Consider the following 25,231-nt stretch of genomic DNA (forward strand, 5'->3'; position numbering starts at 1 on the left):
GCCCCTCTAAGTGCCACCCACAGCAAGGCTGGTAAAGCAATGGAGGCTCTATCACTGACTTATGTGGGAGACCAAGGAAACATGCCTCAGAATACCAGCTCTCTCACAAAGCCAGCAAGTTCCAAGGTAGCAGCACAGGTATCAGAAAATGGCAGATCAGCAACACAACGGTGCCATTCCCCAAGAACTACAGAATAAGGGAATGTGGAAAGGCTTCACGGACTGTGAAGGCTTGGGAAGACAAAGCCCATCACCCAGACACTTAGGAGACATGCTGGTAGGAGCAGATCACCAGCCTCTTCATATTTTTAGTGTTTTCTTTCCCAAACCCAAAACAACACTATTCCTCACACTTTAGAATAAATTAAAAACATCTTATGATGGAATGCAGCCGCCTGACTTACTCCACAAGCAGTGCTGTCTGCTTCTAAATCACACTCTAGCAACAGATTCCTCACTTCCCGCTCACAAAATCTGCACTTTCCAAGTGATGCTGCAGTTAGCAGATCACAGGGAAGGCAGTGGAAGAGGCACTGCTTAGCCAGCTAGGCAAAGGGACGAGGCTGCTCTTCCAGACACACTGTTGTGGCAGGTAGCTCTACTCTGACGCAGTGCAGAGCCTGAGCCCCACTCTGATACGTGCAAGACACATTCAAGTGGGCAGAAATGCCATGAGCACAGAGCCCTCAGAATGGTGTGCCGTCTATTAGAGTGGAGGCAGCATGTAATTTTCACATTTCCCATTAGATGTAAGTTTCACTAATAAATTCAGCCTGGCACAGAGAAACACATAAGCTCAGGCAGAGGAACGAGGATCAAGAACGGAGCCTCCTGGGTGGGCAAGGAAGGAGAGGCAGCGTTTCTGTTCTCTGAATTAGCTTCCTAGTAGGAAATGGGAGAACATTCTCCTAGAGCTTCACCGAGCTTGATGGGCCATGCTGGGGAGAGGATGTCAATACCAGCAAGGATCCTGTGGGGAGAGGCCCTAGGCACACTTCTGGCTACTGTGCTCCTGTTCCTGGACTGTGTAGAGAAGGCATCTGAGCACTAACAGGCAAGCAATAGCTGCCTGCTTCTGGACAGTGGGAAGGGCTGCTGCAAGCTCCTGCTGCTTTGACTTCCCGCCATAATGGACTCCTTCAACTGCAGGCAGAATGAGCCTTCTGCCCTTACGTTGCTCTTGTCAGAGTACTGCATCACAGCAACAGGGAATGAAACTAAGACAGATGATAACACCAGTAGAAGGATAGAAGTCTGCAAGCTTCTTGCTATTGATATGGGTGTAGCAGCATCAGAATGTAGCTAGCATACTTTAAACAGACCAATTTTATTACCTAAGCCACAACCAGGAGAAAAAAAAAAGTTAAAGCTGATAAGGCAATAATGGAGAGACAAAAAATTACTACTTGTGATGGTCTTAATATGTTTGGCCCATGGGAAGTGGCACTGCTAGGAGGTGTGGCCTTGTTAGATGAAGTGTGTCGATGTGGGGTGGGCTTGGAGTTGCTAGTGCTCAAGCCCAGTGTGGAAGACAGCTTCCTCCTAGCTGTCTGCAGAGGAGAATCTCCTCCTTCCTTAGGATCAAGATGTAGAAATCTCGGCTTCTTCTCCAGCACCTTGTCTGCCTGCACCCTGCCAAGCTTCCTGTCATGATGATAATGGACTGAACCTGTAAGCCAGCCCCAATGAAATGTTCTTTATAAGAGTTGCCTTGGTCATTGTGTCTCTTCACAGCAATAAAACCTTAACCAAAACACTACTATTGAAAACTACTAAATTAATCCAGAAAAGAACAGGAATTTAATGGAGTAAGGAACAAAAGGCAGAAAATAAGTCAGGCCTATTGACACAAGCCTATATTTCAGATATTTAGAAAGCTGAGATAGGAAGATCAAGTTCAAGACCAGCCTAGACAACTTAGTGAGACCCTCATCCAAAATTTTAAATGTTTTAAGGATGTGAGGATATACAGTGAGTGGCACAGTGCTTGCCTAACACACATAGGCCCTGGGTCAATTCCCAGGACAAAATAACTATTGAAGTCCTAACTACAAAATGAGGGACACTTTAAAGAGAGACACAGTATGGTGAGTCAAATGAGAATGGCTCTATAGGCTGATGTATTTAAATACTTAGTCATCAGTTGGGTGGAACTTTGGGAGAACGATTAGAAGATGTGGCCTTTTTAAAGTAGATGTGTCATAGCTTTGAGGTTTCAAAAGCCTACTCCACTCTTACCTCTGTCTCCGCATGCCTTCCCTAACTCTCAACCTTGTTCTCTACTGCTCCAGTGTCGTGCCTGCCTGCCTGCCTGCCGCTTCCATGCTCCCTGTCTGATGATCATGGGCTCTAAGACTCTGGAACTGTGATCCCCCAAATAAAATGCTTCTTTTTTAAGATGCCGCAGTCATGGGGGTTTGCCATGGCAATAGAAAAGTAACCAGGAAGCATGGTATTCTGGAAGTACCGAGATGGAAAGCAAGCGTGATGTCCAGCAATAAGCCCAACATCAAAGCAGTCTTCAGAGCAAGAGTTTTACCATTAGGGGCATTCACAAATGTCAACAGGGTCAGCTCATCAAAGGGACACAACAATAGGGAGGGGTTATCACTGACCGTCAGAAGCAAAGGGCAGAGCAGGACAGAAATAATGGTCCAATGACTTCAGCACTCCTCTCAATCATCCACCGAGCAAGTGGAGAGAAAACGAGCCAAGACATACAAAAATCCTACAACCATCAACTAACAAGAAAACATTAACATTTACAAACTCCTACCCAACAGCAGCAGAGGGTACACACCCTCTCCTTTGAGTGTACTCGGGACAGTTATAGAACGGGCCATACTTTGAACTATAAAACAAGTCTTGACAAATTCAGAAGGACTAGAATCATCTGTAGAATGTTCTCTGGCATGTTCTCCTTACATTAGAAATCAGTAACAGAAAGCTAGCAGGAAACCCTCCAAGCATTTGAAGATTAAAGATGCCAATTTAAATTACAGTATATGCCCAAAAAGTCAAAAACAAATAAACTAAATAACTAAAGCTAAGAAATATACTTATTTCTAATATCTGCTGTGGAATGCTAATGTAGCCCATTATGCTAAACACATTCATATATGCTGATTAGTCAGGTGTAGTAAATTATTCACAGCTTGATTGCACATCAGGGCCCCTCAGAGGCTGCCCAGATACAAATGGTGACCTAAGAAAACCACAAAGGCTCACAGGCCACGGGCTTCTTGCATTCAAAACATGCTTTGAGTGCTCTCCTTCTGGTTCCTGGATGGACGGCTCTACCCTGTGGCTGATGTCTGGGTGGAGTGCATGGTGGAACTGTGGCTCCTGGGTACTGATGGGTTCCACTGGAGCAGAAGGCTCCCTGCATGAATCTTAACAACATGGAGCCTGGACAATGTGCATGAGAAGAGGCCCCTGGGAGTAAGTCACAGACTCAGAGCCCGCCCAGGAGATCTGGATGTAACCTTCAAAGACTACAAAATCTGCCTGTTGGATAACGATGGTGGAACCCTGACATGGGGACACAGCTGAGAATCCGGAACATAGAAAGACGGATTGGGGAGGAGGCACTGTGTAGGGAAAGGCTGGAGGAAGGGAATCGAGGGCCATGTGGTAGTGTGTGCTGAGGATGACAGCCATACTTTCTGAGTTCCTCTGCCTCTAACTCCACATGCTTTCATTTCAGGGCAACCTTGAGATGATGGGTGGTCTGATTCCCTCAGGACCAAGGAGATATTCCAGATGGAGGTGGTAGTCTAGCTGCCAGCAACTTTGAAACTCACAAAGGTCAAGGTGCTTCTTAGCTCCTTGCTCTACAAACCATTTCTGGCAGTGAACAGGAACCCAGACAGCATCTCATACTGAGATTGCTAAGAGAGACAGAGAAGGAGGCATCTCAATGGCCCAGCAGGCACACCTGGAGACCTGAGTTTGATCCTGGTAACCATGAGAGAGGCAGAAGGAGAGCTGACTTCCACATGGACTGTGGCACTCACCTTACCCCACCCCCACCACACACACACACATACATCATACACACACACTTTAAAAGAAAGACTGCTATTGGCTCTAAATTCAAGAACTTTCTTGCTGTGATCCACTATCTGTCATGAGCAGTGTGAGGGAGGTGGGATTTCCCTGGTTCACTGTCTGTGGGGACAGAGCTCACCACGGGGAAGAGGAAGCTAATGGACAAGCTTTTCCAAGCTTAGGAGACAAGAAAGGTGGATACTGGTGCTGGACTCCATCTCCCCTTTTACTTGGTCAGAGACCCAGCCCATAGGAATGATGCTGCCCACATTTAGTCCAATTCGCTCTGAGTCTCAGTCTAAAAATTCCCTCAGAGTCATGCCCACAGTTTTGTCTCCTAGATCATTCTAGAACCTGTCAAGTTGGTAGTATTAATCATCACAGGGTATCAGATCCCCCTGGAACTTGACTTACTGATAGTTATTAGCCACCATAGGAATGCTGGGAATTCAGGTGGCTCCTCTGAAAGAGCAGTCAGGGCTCCTAATTTCCACATCAACCCTCCAGCCCAGCAAGTATTTTGTCTTCCTCATTCCCTTTCTTTTCTCCTTTGTGGGTATGTATTATAATATCCCATGTCTCATTTTGATCAATTCTTTAGACTGGATACTCTACTGATTAATTTTAAATGTGCTAATTCTTTCTACTCCTGCTGTTGGATCTACCAGGAAACGTCCAGTTTTAAAAAAATATTTTATTGATTCTTTGTGCATTTTATATCATGCACCCCTATCCCACTCATCTCCCCATCCCTTAGCATTTTCCTTGCAACCTCCTTCACAAAATAAATTTTATCTTGGAAGCTATACTGTGTCACAGTGTGTCCCACAGTTTACTCTTCTGTCCACACATCTTTACTTGCAAATGTTCATTGCAATGAATCACTTGTCTGGTTTGAGGACTCTGGCTTCTACTATGGCATCAATACTGGATTCTCATCTGGATGCCTCTCAGATATGATGTTGCTGCCCTGTGCCATAGAGATCATGTAACTCTAGATTCATAGAACCAACATGAGCAGTTCATAAATGGGGCAGATGTTGGGTTGGGCTAAGTCAAGCCTGGGTGTAAGCTGAGTTGGTCAGCCTACCAGCTCTTCCATACCTATACTATCAGGGGAAGCTTTCCAGTACTGCCAAAGCTACCTCACCCAATGCTGCAGCTGGCAAAGGGCAGGGCCAGCTCTCCAGCTCTCATGCCCTCGCGGTTGGTTTACCTGCGCCCCACACCACCAGGGCCAGCACTAGTGCTAACCAGGTGAGGTACAAGACCTGCTCTCCTGAGTGCTGCAGCAGGTGAGGGACAGAGACAGTTCTCCTACTCTCGTGACCCGAGGTCAGCTCTCCTTCCTGACACAGGCAACTAGGGGTTGGAGAAGAGGCTATCTCTCCCTCACCCATGCCATGATAGACACAGTGTAGGGCCAGCCTCCCACACTCACACTCCTGAGGCCAGCTTACCAGTGTCCCTGACACCAGGCCCAGCTCCACTGTGCTACCCAGGCATGATGCAGGGTCTACTCTCCCAAGTGCTGCAGCAGACAAGGAGTGGGGCTAGCTCTCCTGAGTGACTCAGTCTGTGAGGGGCAGGGCTGTCTCTGCATAGGCCTTTGACATCGAGATGGTTCCAGCTGGTGGCCCAGATTGAGGATATTTGCATGACCTTTGGTGGTGATAAGAGCCACAAACATGGCCACAGACCCAGACATGGCTCTCAGTGGCAGTGTAGGCCAGGACTTCACCACGGTCGCAGGTGGCAGGGCAGGCTATTCCCATCAGGCTGTTCCTCTCCACCTTCACATCTCCAATTCACCTCTGCTCATGGTGCACAATCTGTCCACTTCTCTCTCCACATCAGACTGGGACATTTTAGTGGCTCCTGCTATGGTGGGCCACCAGCAGGCAGGCCTCTGGGTGTCTTCTGCCCACCTGCCCAACTGTTCCCTTTTGCTTTGACATTTTTCTGCTGTGCTTCTTTCAACTTGTTTCAACTTCTTCAGTTCTTTTTCAAAATTCTTACTATATTCATTTGTTCACTGGAAGGGCACATGACACAATGAGATGAGAGAACAACTCTCAAGGGCATGTGGGTCCTCAAGCTTGGTGACAAATACCTTTGCCCAATGAATCATCTCATTGCCCCCCAATAAGTTCTTATGATACAAATTTGGTTCACTCATTTTGCACTTTCTTCTTTTTGTGATATAAGCACTTATACCTTCTACTAAATACTAGTTTAAATAAATCTCACTGAACGGGCAGGGTAAAGGTGCTTGCAGCACAGACCTGAAAACCTGAGCTCCATCCCCAGTGGAAGGAAAAAACTGATTCCCAAGGGTTGTTCTCTGACATGTCACTGTATGCATGTACCTGTGTGTCTGTATGCACATATGGGGGGGGGGGGAAAGGGAGGCTGAGAAAGATTTAAATTAGCTCATCCATTTTGATGTAATACTCTTACATCTGGCTTCTATTATGACTGCCTCTCTCACTTTGTGTCTGCATGAGGCATTTTACTGACTTCCAGCTTCATTCTGCTCTACACTAAGAAGATACTCCATATGACTCTGGCTGTCTAACATTTGTGGAACTTCCCTGATGTACAGTCAATAAACTTGCCAATTCTCGTTGGTGACCACGTGTTCAGGAAACACAGACATTCTCTAGCTGGACACAGTGTTCTGTGTATTTGGCAGACAAATTATCCCCATCCCTGCTGAGTTTGGTAATACTGATCTGTCTGTCCATCAGTGCCCATGGAGGGCTGAAAGCTCCGCCATCACTGAGTCATTTCTGACACTTTGCATAATTTTTCTTGAGACTATGCACTATCGTTCAAGCATAACACTTGCCACTGTACCCGATCACTGTCCTGTGTGTGTCTCATACCTCCCGTCCAAGACCACACATACCCCAAAGCACATCCCTGAGTACTGTCCATTGTTCCCAATGGCCTATGGCTGCCAGGCTGAAGGTTGTTTTGTTTTATCTAAAATGTTCTTGAAAGATATTTGGTATGTGCTACAATCTAAATCCCTTGCAGGCTTATGTGTTCCCAGACGGTGGCTTTTGTAGGACAGGTAGAGGAGCAACGAGAATTTTAAGAGTTAGGGCCTAGCTGGAGCAAGTTGATCACTGTGAGCATGTCTTTGACAGACATGTCCAAACCCTGGTCCCTTCTTCTCCCTGCTTCCTGTCTGGCATTATGGGAGCTAGTATACTACCCCTCCCTGTCAGAAAGAACTAAAAAGTCCGAAGCTATGAGCTTGAAAAGTCTTCCTTCACTTTAGGTCATTTATATCAGGCATTCTGTGATAACAAGAAAGGTAACTAATGCAAGAGGGAAAGAGGATAGAGATCAAAGCTGGCAGTTAGCTTTTCTCCTGATGAGAAATCACACTATTGTTCTGAGGGACAACTACCATCCCAGGATATTTCTTTTAAGGCTTTTACCTTTTATCCACCTGCTTCATGGGTTAATGGGTGGTTTACTTTTTAAATAATTGTTTACTTTTATTTTATGTGTGTATGTGTGTATGCATGTAAGTGTGTGTGTGTGTGTGTGTGTACACCACATGTGTGTAGTGCATGCAGAAGTCAGAAGAGGATATTGGAGACTGTAAGAGCAAGAGGACTGGAAAGTTTGGTACAAGATTATGTCTCATAGGCGTGCCAGAAGCTACACCCATAAAGTCTCACCAACATGACTGCTTAAATGTGAGCTGAACAAGGAACAACAGACATGATAGACATGCCAAGTGGATAGGGGAAACCCAAGAGGCTTCAACACCACAAAGCAACTACCTCCCAGCAACGAAGGAATGATATGATTAGAGAAAACAGCCTTCCCCAGGCCAAAAACCAAACCGTCAGTCCTAAGAACAAGTTAACATTGTACGGACTGAGCAGGCTGTACTTATGTGTTTACGAATATATATATACACATATAAATGTACATAACTAATTTTTTTTAAAAGAGGCCTTGAATTTGAAAGAGAACGGGAGGGATAAATGGGAAGGATTAAGATGAAAGAAAGGGAAGGCGGAAATTATATAATTTTATTATCATCTCAAATAAACAATTTTTTTTAATCCTGGAAGGATATTTTAAGAATTCATTAAGGACTTAACTGAAGTAAGAAGTTCTTCTGGAAACTTTTTTTTCTCAATTGTTCTCCAGAGAAAAAGCAGCCAAAAAGATGTGAGGATGGATGAGTGGCTGGATTAGCAAATGAACAGCGAAAGTTAACAAAATTAACTCTAAAGAATGGTAATGAAGACTGTTCAGCACCAAATCACAGTCAGCAAATGGAGACCCAGGAGAAACAACCCACCGCTCCTGGTCAGAAGCCGTTAGACTCACAGCCTAGCACAAGCATTTCTAGTGAGGCAGGAAAGGGCCATAATGCAGTGCAAGCAGTCAGCCTTTGTGACCTGCTCAGGCCTCCATCTGACTGGGCAGAGCTCACTGCACCAGTCCGTCTACTAACCGCAAAGTTAATGTCATCTCCAAACATCCTCCCAAGTGTGTGAGAATGTCTAACAACTGTGTGGACATAGTGGCACAGTCAAGGTGACATACAGAGTAACAGCACAGGGCTCAGCCAGGGAGATGGAAGTCAGCCTAAAGTCAGCTTGGCTATTCATTTTTCAAGGAGATTTTCCACATTCCTCTCACAGGTCACAGAAATACATTTTCCTGCTGATCAGAGGTAGGGGAACATCTCCACTAAGTACTTTCAGGAGTTCCTTATTAGGTTAGTACTGAGATTCAAACTTAGGCTTTATCCCCTGTCCTCTAAGCTTTGGGCCGCAAGATCTGAAGGTCAAGTGTGATGAAGAAGTTCAGTTATACTGACACACCTCTAATCCCAGCACACAGTAAACTGAGGCAGATCACAAGCTGAAAGCAAAACGAGGCTGCAAAACAAGCAGTTCTCAGCTAATCTCTGTCCAGTTTGAGCTTTATTCTTTAAGTACAATTCTAGTTCAAAGAAGCATTTTTAACAAAATTTTTCTCTCTCAGCTCTTGGTTCAAGGAAGAAAGCTGGCCAGTGCTCTGTTCCCTCCTACTCCTGGCTCCCAACTCAAGTCCTGAAAGATGGCCACAAGACCTGCAGGGATGAGATGATGGTGGCTCAGAACAGGGAGGACATGGCAGCTGCTATGCTAGGTATGTTTGAAAACACAGTCAGCAGTCCTCCAAACAGACTAGATCTTGGTGTGACAGATAAAAAGAAATCAAGAGTTGCTGGGGGAGGGGGGTTAAACAGGCTGATAAGTTGGGAAGGAAAGTTTTGATTCACTGAGACTAGGCAGACTGTGGTTAGGGCTGGTGTGGAAAAGACTGGGAGTCTGGTGTAAACATTGGATGTGAATGTCTATTCAGTGTGCCTGTGGATTCATCAAACAGAGCTGGCTCTGAGTCTAGAGCTCTGGAGGAAGTCTTCTGAGCTGAAGACACAGGTAGTAAAGCTTGCATGCTTCAGATCACTCGAGAAGCCAAGTAGCTGTAGGATGGGTGTGACTGCCATGCGCACATCGGCAGTGTATCCAGGGAATGCAGCACCACAGCCACAGTGGGATTCTAACACTAGTCTGCATTAGCGGTTGCATAACATGTGGTCACCACCCCAATACACATTGTCCTCATCAGCTATTTGCTAGAATTCTGTGCCAGTTCTGCGGCTGAAGAGGAATGTGAAGAATCTGGACCCAGCCTGGGAAAAAGGCAGCCATGTAGATGAGCAAATGAAAGAAAATGAAATCTAGCAAAGTTTAGAAGGAAAGAGATGAGCTTACCAGAGATAGGAACAGCAACCACTGGTTCTGGTCTCTGAAGCACGGGGTTTGAAAACTCAGAAGCAACTGCTTAGGTCAAGCAAAGAAAAAGGAAACAAGCTTCCCTTGAAGTACAAGATCTTTAGATCAGAAATAAAGAAGAGAGCTGACACCTACTGTATTAGGTCTAAGAGCCTGAGGTGGATCCCCACTGTACAGATCAGAGAAGTGAATTCAACAGATTAGATCGTTTTACCAGTAAGAAAGCTTCGATTGCCACCCACCTGTAGTAAGCCTAAGGCTGTGCTCTTTAAAGACATCGAGCTCCGTGACAGGGGTTCTGTGATAAAACAGAAACTGCTTTCTGAGAGGCAGCAAGCTCCTGGCCTCAGAGCTCTCTAACAGTACTTGAGATTTCTGAGCAAAACTGAATGCATCTCACAAAGCAGATCCCCTACCGACAGAAGAGCACAGGCAGCCGTCTTCAAATTCTTTCCTGGCCTGAGGTCAGAAGGTCGGGTCCTGAGAGCCGCGAGCACAAGCATCACAGTTTCCCAGGCAGCCAACACGCTCCTGTTCCCCCACTTCATGATAAAACATATTCTCAGCTTTCTAAACTTCAGGGCAGGACTAGGGAAGCAGCTCAGGAGCAGACTTGCAGAGCATGCCTGGAACCCTAGGTGCAGCAGCAGCACCACCACCATCTCCACCACCAAACCTTAAAACACATTAAATTCTAAAACATTAAAATCAGAGCAACATAAAACAGAGCGTACATAACTTAGTGGTTAAGCGTCTAGCACTCTAGTCTAGCATGTTTTGTTTGACTGTAGAAGGAATAAATTTAAAGTTATCAAGTGAGATAAGCTTGCAACAGACCTCAAGGTTTGGGCTGTGCTTGTTAAGTTCAAAGAACCAAGAACTGTCTTTAAGGACAAGAAATCCTGAAAAGTCAAACAGCCCCAGAGCAAAGTGGTACTTTAAGATACCTTAGAAAGCTGGTGTATGGTGTTGAATGCCTTGAATCCCAGTACTCGGAAGGCAGAGGCAGGCAGATTTTTGTGAGTTTAAGGCAAGCCTAGTCTACAAAGTGAGTTCCAGGACAGCCAAGGCTTATTACACAAAGAAACTTTGTCTTTCACACATGCGAGTACACACAACACACACACACACACACACACACACACAGAGAGAGAGAGAGAGAGAGAGAGAGAGAGAGAGAGAGAGAGAAAAGATACCTTTGAAACCACTCCATTGAGTCTGTGACACAGAATCAAGGCAAACTCTGGACTAGCACAGCTAGGGCCTCCGAGAATGTTTAGCCTAGATTCGTCCTTCATAAGCAAGCAAATAGCTCACAAAGACTGCTAGAAGGTCACTAGTACAAGTTGGATTAAACAGAGCCAGGCATGCTGTCTAAAAGCAAAAGTCTGGAAAACCAAGCAAAGCCAATTCTAATGGTGTGTGGCTCTGACCAGTGCCTTCAGAGCAGCTTTCATGGTGGAAAGGGCCATACAACAGGCAATCAGGGTTCAAACCCAGCTCCACTGGCACACAGCTGCTAATGCCCAGCAAGCCACTTGGTCTTCTTATCTGAGAGCAGACAGGAATGCCTTTCCTCACAGGAAACTCACAATAAACCATAGTGCATCTGTGCTCATGTAGAGCAGCAGAGCGTCGGGACTTCTGCTTTAATTATCTTCTCCCTAACCATCTCCTCCAGGCTAGTACTGAGGACCTGCACACCAACACGAAGTCCAGGAAGCACCTGATTCTGTGATGCATCTTCAAGAGAAAAAAAAAGCTGTTTAGTTGAGTATCTAGTCCTGGGGCATGTGGTTTTCTTTAAAGCCCACTCAACCAGCTCTTAAGGTGTGGAAGTCTTAGAATTTAACCCATTAGTAGGTTGTCAAGCTACATGCTTCATTTTAAAGGATGCTAACAGAAAATACACTCCTATCTGAGTATAAGTACAGCCAGAGTATCCACATTTGTGCTGGTTCAAGACCCAATGACACAGATTATACACATGATATAAACTGCATCACAGCACAGGGACCCCAAGCTCAGAGAAGCCACATCTCTTCACATGGGTAGTAGAGTGCCTGACTTGTGCCCTGGAGTTAAATATCTTCATTCCAAACACTTTCTGTTCTAGATGAAGGGAATAGATCTGGGCCCACTGCAAGAGTGTTCACTCTATACATCCTTCAAAAGGTGACCAGAAGCCAAGGACATGTGTTTACCCTGTCCCTAGGACATACAGACACAGAGAACCCCCACATACCTCTGCTCCTGGCCTGGAACTTACTATTGCTAATGTGCGGACTCTCCCCTAAATGAACTACTGAGTCAACAGACTCCCTTTCTAAAAGGGTTTCTTTTTGATATTAAGTGACAAGTTATTAAGTGGCAAATCCATGCCAGAGGACATAGAAACAGCCAAAACCACTTGGAAAAAAGAATATAGCTGGAGGATTTATGTACTTAAGATGACCATCAAGATTGATTCGAAGCACATTCAAAGATGTTTAACACTTGGGTCTCAAACCCAAGACAAATGGTTAAGATGCCTAGTCAACATATCAAATCAGACCCTGGCCACCAGGCTTTCCCAATATCCCTCAGTCCCTACCTGTTACAGGGTCCTGGTATACCAAATCCCCTACCTTAATATTCTCCAGCCCAAGGACTGGGCTCAGCTGCCCTTCCCCAACCTGCCCTTCCCTATATGATTCAGCATTTTGGCTATATTGGTCCTAATTTTACCCTTTTTCCTCTTTGTTTGGCCTCTTGGTCTCCTGATTGTCCTCTCTTGCCTCTCCTCACAATGGCCCAGCTTGGGTTCATGTTCACTCCGGACTCTCCCAATGTTTCTACCTCTAGCTACGATGTTCTCCTCCATATCTACAATAAACCTTCTCCTCCACCATACCTAAGGGTGGTCATACCCTCCTTTTTATTTCCTTTCAGTCAATCACCACTAGTAATAACGTAACAGTGTGGTACCAAGGCATCCCTACTGGAATATCTAAACCTAAATGGAACAAGACGACCAAAAACTATGAAGACAAACAGCTGATGCTCTGTTCTCTGCTGGAACAGTTGGCAGTTTAAAAATATGAATGTGCAACTTCCATCTGACCCAGGCACTCTGTGCCTAGGAGATACCCAAGAGAAATGCCAGCACATCTTCACGCAGAGACCTGCACAAGGAGGCTCCAGCATCTGTGTGTGTAACAAGTCAAAGCAGTAAACAACCTAAAAGGTTCATCTGCATAATGGAACAGTATGTAACAGGAAGCAGTGCACGGGCAAGATATAAGCACTGTAGAAAATAGAAACTGAACTACAGTGTAGAAAAGAGGTGAGCAGCTCTGGGAAAAGTGAGAGGCAGGTGGGAGGGAGGGGAAGTGCCTTGTGGGGTAATGCCGGTGATCTTGACTGTGGTAATGGTTTTATAGGTAGATATTTATATGCAAATGATCAATTTTTCATTTAAGATATATGCAGTTATTATATTTCAATAAAACTATCAGAAAAGAAAGTATTCATATCAACAGTAACTAAAGTTCAAAAACAGATTGAGTTATGAAAAAAAACCAAAAAATTCATTTTTTTTGTCACTTGAATATTTGAATGATATGTGTACTTTTTTGGCTTTACAATTATGGTGAAATTGGGACAAGACTTTAGGCTAAACTAGTGGTAAAGATCAACAAGAAAGGCAGCAGTAAGGTTAAGTTTTATTTATTTACAACTCTGAAGTTACATGCATATGGAACTTCGAGAGTCTCCTATGCCACTTTGTCTAGACTCTGGAGTTCTTCCACGTCCACCAACTATCTATCTACTATTCTGCTTTCAGAGAAGGCGCATGTCAGTGCTGCTTCATAAAATGATCTTTGTGTCAAAGGTCACAACTAAACTAAAAACAATATTTAAGAAAAAAACTATAAAACCACTGACATACCAGATGGCTTTCTAAAATTGGAAGTCATTTGGGGGAGGAACAGAGACAGGCATGGAGAAGCCAATTATCTGAGAGTACCCAGATTTGAACACTGCCACTATGAAAGAGTATTCCTCTTCCATCCCCAGAAGCCACTCCAGCCCAGAGAAACTGTAGCTGGCCAAGCTGCTCTGGTAACTCATTTTCAAAGAGTAAACATCTAAGATAATAGCTCCTGCTTTTTAACACACTAATATCTCCTCCAGCTGTGGAGGTAGAGCATATGACCACACAAGAACATAGCAGAGGGCTCCTTACCACTCAAAAGCCACCACAGCAAAGGGATAAATCCAGGACTCTCAGTGATGTATTTCAAGCCTTTTGAATTGATGCTCACATTATACAGGGACATCAGCATTAGACTGAAATGCAAAAGAATACAGTGTTGATATGCTGGGCTATCCACATTATATTTCACCTTGAATTCATCGCCTACTCTCAAGGATCTAGACATTTTTACATCTCAGATATCTAGGTAGAACATTTACAAAGTGGAAGACATGTTTAATGTTTTCATCTACAGAAAGCCGCAGATAATGGGAAGGAAGCTTTAGCAGTAGCACTGTGACATCATCTTCTGTGTATCGAACCACAGGCAGAGAAACCTCACAACTCAATGTCTCAGCATTGAGACATTGTAATAGCAAGCCCGCATTTACTCAGGCAGCCCTCAGTTTATAAGTGCACTGTGTCCTTGAGGTTCAATGAAGCCATCTAAAATCTAATCATAGGTTTTATCCGGAGTGCATGGTGGCCTGAATGGGAATGGTTCATAGGTTCATGTTTGAATACCTGGTCCCCAGTTGGTAGAACTATCTGGGAAGAATTAGGAGTGATGGCCTTGTTGGAGGAGGTGCCTCACTGGGAGTAGGCTTTGAGGTTTCAAAGGACTTGTGCCATTCCCAGTGTGCTGTCTACTTCCTGTTTATGGGATGATGTGAGCTCTCAGCTGAGGCTGCACTGGCATGCCTGCCTGCCTGCTGCCATGCTCCCCACCTTGATGGTGATGGACTGTCATTCCTCTGGGACCACAACTCCAGCTCCTTTTATATTGACCAGTGGGTTTGGAGGACATGGAAGGCTTGAAGTTCTGGACTAGAAAAATGGTTGACTGTTGTAAGCAGAGCTTAACGCTCCATCCTAGCAGAAATCTGGAAGCCAGTGCTGAGTGCACCAAGGACTGTGGAGGTCAGGCCTGAGAAGCTTTGCAGGAGAACACTATCAGCAACTAGGCTAGAGACTATTCTTCTGCTACCTGAGCAAGAATGGCTCTCATTCTAAGAACCTAGCTGAGGCTAAACTGAGAAGTAAGTAATTTCTTTATAGAGGAGATTTCAAGGCAGTCTGTTACTGACTCTGTCTTATGCTTATTAGTAATCACTTATGAAGCTCTACTATGGGAAAAAAATGACAAGCAGGGCAAAGAGAAATACAAAATGCATAATTTGAAGAAAAATAAGAAAAATGTTGGAGCCAAAGCTTGTGTTAAAAGAGATGAGAAGATTAAGAAGGCTGAATCACATTGGACTGAAGAGAGGAATGGCCTCAGGGCACAATTCCACTCAGATAAGATTCCAACTTGTGAAAGGAAAAGGCCTAAGGAATTTTCAGCTCCAAAAAGAACAGTAACAAATCAAAGCTCCTGCAAGCGTGATTCTTGAGGACAAGGCTCACCCCATGCTGGCAGTGTCATCTATGCTGCTAACTTTCATGTCATGAGGGACACACCAGTTCAGGGATCATGAAATCTTCCTCTGTGGTTACAGATTGCTGCTTAGGTCTGGCATGTGTCAGGAGACTCCCTGTATGGAGGCCCTCAAAGGCTATCATGTGAAACTATAAAAGTGAAGCCTGGATTGCATTGGAGGATCCAAGATATGGAGATGTCAGAGCCATGAGGATCTGCCAGGAAGGGAATGGAACCAACCCATGAGTGAGAGGTGTGTTACAGGCAGCAAAGCTGGCAGGAAGAGACATCTAACTAAGCTCTCTGACATTCAACATGGAGCTACAGGATTTTAAATACACCCTGCTGGGTTTCAGTTTTTCTTTGGTCCAGCATTGCCTAACTAGGACCATAGTCCTTCATTCTGGGATCGTAAGGTATATTCCGTGCCATTGCATATTTTTATATGTATATAATTTGCTTCTTTATTGCCTTGAGTCTCAGAAGAGATTTTGAACTTTGGACTTTTAAAAAGTGTTTGACTAAGACTTTTAGAGACTTTTGAAGTTGGACTAAATGCCTTTTGTATTATGATATGGCCAGGGGCATATAGGAGCCAGAGAGTGGACTGTACTTGTTTGAATGGGAATAGCTCATAGGCTCACATGTTTGAATGTTTGGTCCCCAGAATGGGATGAAACTGTTTAAGATGGATTAGGAATCGTGACCTTGTTGGAGGAAGTCACTGGTGTGGGCTTTACTGTTTTAAAGGACTCCTAGTATATTCTCTGCTTCCTGTTTGTGGATTAAGATGTGAGTTCTCAGCCAGGCATGGTGGCACACACCTTTAATCCCAGCACTTGGAAGGCAGAGGCAGGCGGATTTCTGAGTTCGAGGTCAGCCTGGTCTACAAAGTGAGTTCCAGGACAGCCAGGGCTACACAGAGAAACCCTGTCTCAAAAAAACCAAAACCAAACAAACAAACAAACAAACAAACAGAAGATCTATCTGGTCTTCCAAGAAGCACCAGACACAGCCCTGACAAATGCTAGTTTGTATCACAGACTACTGGACAGTGCATGAAAAACCAAGACTGAACAAGTAGCAGGCAGTATAAGAAGAGTAGCAGAGCAGTTTTCAGTTTTCAGTCATTATAGGTATCAACCCCAGAAACAGAAGACAGATATGCTGACTAGGTAGAAAAAACTTGGTTATTTCTTGGTTTTATTTTTGATTTGTCTTGTTTTTTGTAAAAAAAAAAAAAAAAAGAGTCTCACTATGTAGTTCTGGGTAGCTTGGAACTAGAAACACAGACCAGGCTAACCCTGAATTCACAAGAGGTCAGCCTGCCTCTGTTTCCTGAGTGCACCACTAATGTCCAGCAGTAAAAATTAAGAGAAACTAAAACACAACCAAGAAGCTAGGGCTACTATTATGAAATCACCAGGCAAAAAAACAAGTAGAACCTAGGTCAGGGAGATGTCTCAGTCAGTTAGTTATGTGTTTGCTCTACAAACATGAGAACCTCAGCTCAATGCCAAGCACTCACATAAAAATATAACATAACTATAAAGGGCAGTTGAGGAAGATATCCAACATCAACTTCTCCTCCCTACACACACATGAGTACACACAAACAGGTATACACACACACACACACACACATAATGAAAAATTCTCCTTAGCAAACCTTATAAAAATGAAAACTATTATAGGCATATATTTTTCTCAGCCTACTTTAAAAAGGGTTCAACCTCCCCTCTAGCCCACCGCCCACCAGAGGTCAGAGGTAGTGGAAAAGAAAGATTATTAGCATACAGGGAAGTAGAAATAGTTCTTTGGGGTGATTCCAATCTTTAGTGTTCTTAGTCCAGTCTACTAGCAAACACCAAACACAAACCAGCAGCTGCAATCCAGTCCACTTGGCAGATACCACACACAAATCAGCAGGGGCAGTTCATTCCAGAAGAAACGGCAAGGACTCAGCCGGATTCATGAAAGTGACAAGAAGCCTTAGGAATCTCACAAGAAGTTCTTTGGTGGGTTTCTATGATGTCACTGCAAGCAAAGCTCAGTAACACAATGTAAGGTGAACCAATACATGCAAGGGATCCAAAACTCTCTCCTGAACTCCAGAGACACCTGTACTCATGTGCACATGTCCACTACAGATACATAATTTTTTAAATAAAAAATAAAATCATCCTAAAAATAAACAAACTACATTCCAAGACCTGGACACATAAAAAGGAGAAACATAAACAAAACAATAGCAAAACAACAACAACAACAAAGATAAATGAGAGTAGCTAGATTAAGTCCAACACTCTTCCAATTAGTGCTCCATAAAAGAGGCCCCAAAAACACAAAAGAAAAGTGTTTCAAAAAAGTAAGACTGGGATTTTTCAAGAAATGAGGAAACAGCCTACAGATTAGAAGAAATATATATATACACACATCACAATCTAATCACAGTATACGAAAACCAGAGAGTGTTCCAAAGTGTCGGATAAATGACACTATCTGCAAAAGATATCCCAAAGCTGGACTCTCAGCATCAGAGAGAGAAGCCAGGGCTAGGAAGATGGCTCAATTGGTAAACCACTTACTGTACAAGCCAAAGACCTGTGTTTGGATCTCTGTACTCCACATAAAGCTGGAAATGGTAGTGCATGGGTTCTGTGCAGCAGTTTATCAAGTTTACCTTCCAAAATGGTAGTGCATGAGTTCTGTGCAGCAGTTTATCAAGTTTACCTTCCAACTTGGAAGGAAACTTCTTAAGGCATAGATCAAGAAGCAGAGCAGAAGCAGATAGATCTCTTTGAAATAAAATAATTTTTTTAAAAAATGTATAGGATATAAAGGGAAAGGGAGACAACAGGATATTCTAGAACATGATGTTTACAAGGAGGCGAAAAGACAGGATATTTGGAGGGTACTGGGTAAAACACTCTGTCCCACGGGGAAGCCTATTAAGACAGGAAGCAAATAATTCAAAAGAGCTTCAGCAAGTCCCCAGAACTGACCAGATTCACTAGGCCCCTTTCTTCCCCAAGAGTACATAAACATCCGGGGTGCTGAGAGTCACTCTCAGACAAGACAAGCTGCAAAGATGACTCTGAAACCAGCCCAGTCTCCTGGAAGAAGCAACAACAGCCAATCTATCTAGAAGAAATAAAGAGTGGCTGAGCTGCCTGGAAGAGGCTCTGCCCAACTGAACAGCCTGGAAAGGACACTCTCCCTCCTGTTGAGTGCCTGCAGGCTGTGCAGTGTATTGTCACACCTGGTGGAGTGGCTGTGGTAATACAATCGCCTTTGAGTCATTTCTGCTCCTGTAAGTAACCCATATTTCTGTAAGTGCTCTCAATAAAATTCATTGGTTCTTCAAGTTGGACTTTGATGGTATCTGTACTTTGATCTGTTGTGGACTCCCTATGCAATAGTAAATCTGTAATTCCATCATTCCTACAGGGAGATGAGAGGCAGACACAACAGAATCTCTAAATGCATGGGCCAGTCTCACACACAACAGAAAGAAAAAAAGACACCCTGTCTCAAAACCAGGTGAAGACAAAGAATAACACTTGAGGCCTCTACATATTATAATATGCTTGCCTATGTCCACACACATGAACATGCACAGCACACACACCATACACACACACCATACACGCACATTATGCACAAAGGTTTTTTTTTGGGTTTTTTTTTTGTTTTTTGTTTTTTAAGATAGTTGCCAGAGGGTAGGCAATGTGTGCTTTTCAAGGGAACTGAAAAAAAAAAAAAAAATCACTGTAACCTCAGAATTAAAAACCCATCAAAAAATATTTCCAGTAAATAATACAAAAGAAATCTCAAGAGAACTGTCCCCAAAACAAACCTTAACCATAAAAACTTAAAAGAAAAACTTCAAAACAAAAAACAAACAACAAAAAAGAGAGAGAGAAAAGAAAAGAAAAGAAAAGAAAAGAAAAGAAAAGAAAAGAAAAGAACCTCAGAAGAAAGTTCTGAGCTACAACAAGAAACAGGAAAGGGAACCATGGTACAGAAATGCAAACAGAGAAGGAAACACTGTGGGGAAAGGCAGTAATAACAATGACTAACACTGTGACTAATACGTTTCCAACAAAGCAGGGACACAGTCTCCAAACACATGTGGACTGAGAGGTAAGAACTAAATCATTCTGAGGTCCTTCTACTGTTCTACTGTTTGAAAGTACTCATTACTTTCAAACAGATACCAAATATATCCAAGCATGCTCTAAAGGAAAGCCAGTCACTGAGTAGAGGTCAACTTTTAATGCCCTAAGGAGGAAAGTAAACTCAGAGAAGAAAGGCATCCGAGAAGCAGCGTGAAGAAACAAGAAAAGAAAAGGGGAAGATATCAAATAATCCAAGTAAGAATGAGACAAAATGAAAGGAATAAAACCAAGGATTTCAAGAGCTGGAAATGTTAGTAGGGAGGATTATCTTGCCAAAAGGCAGATTGCTAGACGGGTTTAACATCACAAGCATACAACACCCCTAAAACGAAAGTTCACACAAAGGATGCGAATAAAGGAACAGAAGACACACCATGTAAATGCTGACAGAGAGGGAACACTGAGGATGAGGACTGCGGGCAAACACTCTACTGTGGCAGGCATCTAGAATTGCTCCTCAAAGATACATGGCAGGAAGAATGCGTAACGGTGTAACAGATAAAGGCACTTGCTGACAAATCTGATGACTTGAGTTCAGTCCTAGGGACCCACACTATGGAAGGAGAGAATGAACTCCCAGAAGTTATCCTCTGACATCTGACCTTCACTTGCACACTGTGGCACACATACACACATGGAAAACACAAACACTAAATGTAACTACAATTTTGAAACATATACTGCATTAAAGAGTTTATCGACAGAACTACAAAGCAGCCAGTGCACAGCAATAGGCTCTCACAGTACACAGATTCTCTGACCCACCACACAATTACATTTAAAACAATTTTTAATCACTTTGAAACAGGATCTTGACAACATAGCCAGGATTTTATCCTCCTGTTTCAGACTGACTTAAAATCATTTTTTAAACTAAGTTTTAAAACTCCAAGCACTATCTGGAAAAATAAAAACAGTGTCTCCAGTCCAGAGAGCTCCCACAGTAGTTAGGGGAGCTTGCTGCTCTCCAGAGGAGGGCTCGGTCCCCAGCACCACTTGGGGCCATCTCATCCACATGGACTCCACCCACACTCAAGTGCACATATTCACATGCTCATAATTTTAAAAATAACCTTCTCCTCCCAGCTATGAAAAATATCTCCATTAAAATAAGCTACATAACTAACTAGAGTTGTAAAGCCCAACCAACTCCATTTTTGTTTTTTGGGGGTTTTTTGTTGTTGTTGTTTTTGGGTTTTGTTTTTTGTTTTGGTTTTTTTTCTTTTTCCAACTCCATTTTTGAAGCTCCAGCACTAAACTCCAGTTCCAGGAGGAAAACCACAAAGTCCACTTGAGCAAACATCCTATGGCACCCCCCGCCCCCAAACAACAGCCAGTCAGACTATTAGAGTTGGGTCAAGGTGCATATAGATAACCTAAGACATCCTGCAGAAAACAGATAACCTAGCCATCCTGTGTGTCAGGTGGCTTTGCCCCTGTGTTTGCTTCCTGCAGATTATTCCAGAAATGCAGTTTTTAAAATATTAACTTGCTGACCCATATGGAAATCCCCCAAGGTTTCCATAACTACAATAAATACCCTACACCCCTAGACTCGAGGCTCTCCCTCTGACCCACTGCAACAGTGCTGGTGACAGTCCTTGATCTCCAGCTTTGTCATAAAGACCCTTATGTGTTTGCATCAGAATTGGCTCCTCGGTGGTCTTTGGGGTCCCTGTGACTTGGGCCATTACAGGAGTAGTCAGATAACAGTTAAAACTGAACACTAATGAATATATAAATAAACTTTTAAAGTAAAAGTAATGAAACACACACACAGTTTTAGGGGAAGTTGAAACTTACTGAGCAGCACTGATGACAGCCCAGACTCCATGGCAACAGCCTCTCACTTGTAGTAATTAGAAGTTCTCCTTCCTAAGAGGATCTGTGAGCAACACCCCCTTCCAAGGAGAGAGAGCATTGCTTGAGACAAGGAGGGCAGCTTTCACACAAGCCCACACAGCATGAGTTAGAAGACAGCCTGGATTCCCCAGACTGTAGGAAGAGGAGGAGGAAGCAGAGGACAAGGCTGCAATGTGGAAGCACCTGGTGCACATGACAGAGCTCCCAAGTGCTCAGCCAGCCAAAATCATTGAATGTCTGAGGCAGACACGGAGGCACCGAGCAGTGAGTGCTGCAACCTGAGGATGAGGCACAGCCAGGGCCCTGCGAAGCCAAGCATCGCCTTTCTTCAGGAAAATACAGCAGAGCTTAGAGGCCCACAACACATTCTGCAATGGCCAATAGACAGACCATCAAACACTTAACTATCAGGGACAGTCAATGTGTGCAGAGAGCTAAGTACTCCCTTTGGGTACAAACTTGAAGAATTTCCAAAATGCTCTATGGCCATAATTTTTATATAATAATTAAAATTAAAATTCTGTAAAGGCTACAAGCTTATAAATAAAGGTAAAATGGGCAACAGCACCATTGGGGACATACAGCAGCCTGGAGCAGAAGAAACTAGGACCAGTGACGCAGTCTACGTACAGGGGCTAGTTAAGGAAATGATAGCATATGTGTGCCTAGCACACCCGATACCTCCTGCAGCTTCCTGTTGGGATGCTAGGTTTCCCCCAAGACTTCAGTCTGAGAAAGGTAGGCTCTTCAGTTTGTCTTTACCACACCACAGACTAGCAACTGGATATAGAAAAAGAGTCACACAAAAGCCAGAGATAGAGAACTTCAACTGGTCACAATGCACAGAAACAAAATCACCCTTCTTCCCATATTTCCATGACAATTTTCAAAGCCAGAGCAATGCCAGGAGTCAGAAAGACAGAAGGCACCAGCACTTTCCTAAACAGTCCATTAGTTAGGTTTTCTATTGATGCCATAAAACATCATAGCCAAAAGCAACTTAGGGAGGAAATGGTTTTAGTTTACAACTCTTAGGTCACACTCTGTGGCTGAGGGAAGTCAGGGCAGGAACTCAAAGAAGGTAGGGACCTGGAGACAGCAGCCAATGCCAAGACTATTAGGGAGTGCCCCTTTCATGCTTGCTCTTTTTGACGTAGTTAGCCTGCCTTCCTATAGTATCTAGGGTCATAAGCCTAGAGGTGGCACTGCCCACAGAGATGGGTGCCCCCACATAAATCTTCAATCAAAATGCCCTACAGGCTTGCCCAACAGTCAACCTGTGGAGAATTTTTCAATTGAGGCTCCCTCTTCCCAGATGACTCTAGCTTGTGTCAAGTTGACATAAAACTACCAGCAGGGCAGGAATTCTCAGTCCTCCAACCTCCAACAGGCAGCAAGCCATCTGAGTTTTATTAGCAGTTTCACAAGGATTACAAAGTTGCACCCTAACAAACTATGTGGTAGGCCTTAGGGCTGCTCAAATGTAGTGCTCCGAGAGAAATCAGTCCTGAGACTGGCTTTCCTGGAGTCTCTACCCAGGGTCTCCAGAAGGGGAAAGCCTTTACTTCAGATCCCTAAACGCACCATCACAAGCCTTAAACTATGCCCCACAGCTGCTTTTATGAAGGTCACAAGAGCAGGACTGAGTAATAGCAAGAGTGTGACCCACCAATCCCAAAACACCTTTCACCTTCTGTTCTATAGCATGATAATAAACCAGCCAATCTTCTCTAGATCTCAAAAAGCAACGCTACCATATGAGGATGAATATGGTTCAGAGAAACCTGGGCAAAGTGTCCGGGTGATTTGGCACTAACTGTCATGCAACCTCAAAATGGTAAAATTTACTCATATATCAAAACTGTCTTTGAATTTTCATATTTGTCCCCAGATCAGTTGTCCTTAAGAAGCTAAAATGAAACCAATGTAATTTTGAGAGACCTGAGCCCCGTGTCACTGCCAGGGTACATGTCACAGAAACCAGAGACCTCTAGGTCATGAAAGAGTTACTACACCAACCCAGAAGACTCTGGCTTCTTGTGCAAATGATTTCTCCATATGACATTTCTATCCTAACAAAAACTATTTGTGAATGATGTATCAAGTTTCTGATTGTCAAACGGCCCAGTATCTGTTCCCCTGATCCTGTTATAAACACAGCTGACATTAAGAACACAAGGAATAAAGGCAAGACAGAAAACAAACATGTTGCAAGACCTGTCTACTGTTAACTTTGTGCTCTTAAAGTGCTTAGCTATCAACCTGGACTCCTTAGTAAAACAAACCTTCTGTGACAGAAGTGTTCTCATATACCATGAGGTTTAAAAGAAAAAATTGTTTTAAATTTTAAATGAGAGGGGTGATCTTGGAAAGCCACCCAAGTAATTCTGCTTAATGAAACGGAGGAGGCCTGAGACAGGACAGAAAGCACTCCCTTGCTCTTGACCAGCCGGACCTGCAAGTGAGTCACCTGAGGTGAAAGTGATGAAATGAACCACCTTCCTGCTTCGTCAGACCTGCTTCGTCAAGGAACAACAGTGAACACCCAGTACCACAAACAGACACAGATTCTAGACTCTACTCATCCCCAGCCAGCTGAACCCAGCAGACAAGTTGGCATCACTGACCAATTTTAAGGTACAGAAACAAGTTCCTCATCAAAGACAGCATGTAAGCTGAGAACAAACTGGTTAAGCTGTGCAATCTTCTAGCCAGAGTACTCGAGATAGGACCCAGCACTTACACACAGTGGGCAATGCTCCACCACTACCCTACATACCTAGTCCTGCTCAGCTCATTCCTGACAGAAGCCTACAGTTAGAGGTCTGCTCATTTCTAAATGGGAATACAACAAGGAGGTATATTTTCCAACTGCAAGGGACAATCCCAGGACCTTGTGTATCCTTAGCAGTCAGATGCTCTACCACTGAGCCAGCCTCAGCCCTAGTCATTAACTATTTTACATCTTTATTTAGATTTGGGGCCCCCATCCCTGTCAAGTAAGAACCTAAAACTGTGATTTATGACTGGTGGGGTTCTAAACCACTATGTTAAGACTCATCACTATGCAACACAAAGAGAGCAGACCAACACTAGCTCTCTGGTTATAAATCCACACGTGGTACTATAGTATCAGTTTTTTTTTTTTTCTCAAAAACAGCTGCTATAGTTTGGACCTTCAATGTTGCCCAGAGACCATGTGTAAAACTGGATGCCAGCCTGTGGCAGTACTGGGAGGTGGTGAAACTTCCAGAGGATGGAACTTAAAGGAAAGAACTAAGGTCGTTAGGGATGCTGTGAAGCTTTGTATATGCTTGGCCCAGGGAGTGGCACTATTAGGAGGTATGGCCTTGTTGGAGTGGGTGTGTCACTGTGTGGGGGGGCTTAAGACCTTCATCCTAGCTGCCTGGAAGTCAGTATTCTGCTAAGCAGCCTTCAGATGGAGATGTAGAACTCTCAGGTCCTCCTGCACCATGTCTGCCTGGATGCTGCCATGTTCCTACTTTGATGATAATGAACTGAACCTCTGAACCTGTAAGCCAGCCCCAATTAAATGTTGTCCTTTATAAGACTTGCCTTGGTCATGGTGTCTGTTCACAGCAGTAAAACCCTAACTAAGACAATAGTTGGTACCAGGGACTGGGATATTGCTGTGATA

At 43.9% G+C, this 25,231-nt stretch overlaps 1 protein-coding gene across 3 annotated transcripts in view; it reads right to left on the minus strand.

Annotated features, from left to right (window-relative positions):
- Hsf2bp (heat shock transcription factor 2 binding protein) overlaps positions 1-25,231 on the minus strand; it is an 81,677-nt gene that overhangs the window by 20,238 nt on the left and 36,208 nt on the right. For all 3 annotated transcript variants that reach the window (XM_021149248.2, XM_021149249.2, XM_029470891.1), the window contains one exon: positions 14,101-14,204. In XM_021149248.2, coding sequence (XP_021004907.1) covers positions 14,101-14,204 — 104 coding nt within the window. The remainder of the gene's footprint in view (positions 1-14,100; positions 14,205-25,231) is intronic.

The sequence above is a fragment of the Mus caroli genome, chromosome 17, assembly GCF_900094665.2.
Source record: "Mus caroli chromosome 17, CAROLI_EIJ_v1.1, whole genome shotgun sequence".
In the NCBI taxonomy this organism is placed as follows: domain Eukaryota; kingdom Metazoa; phylum Chordata; class Mammalia; order Rodentia; family Muridae; genus Mus; species Mus caroli.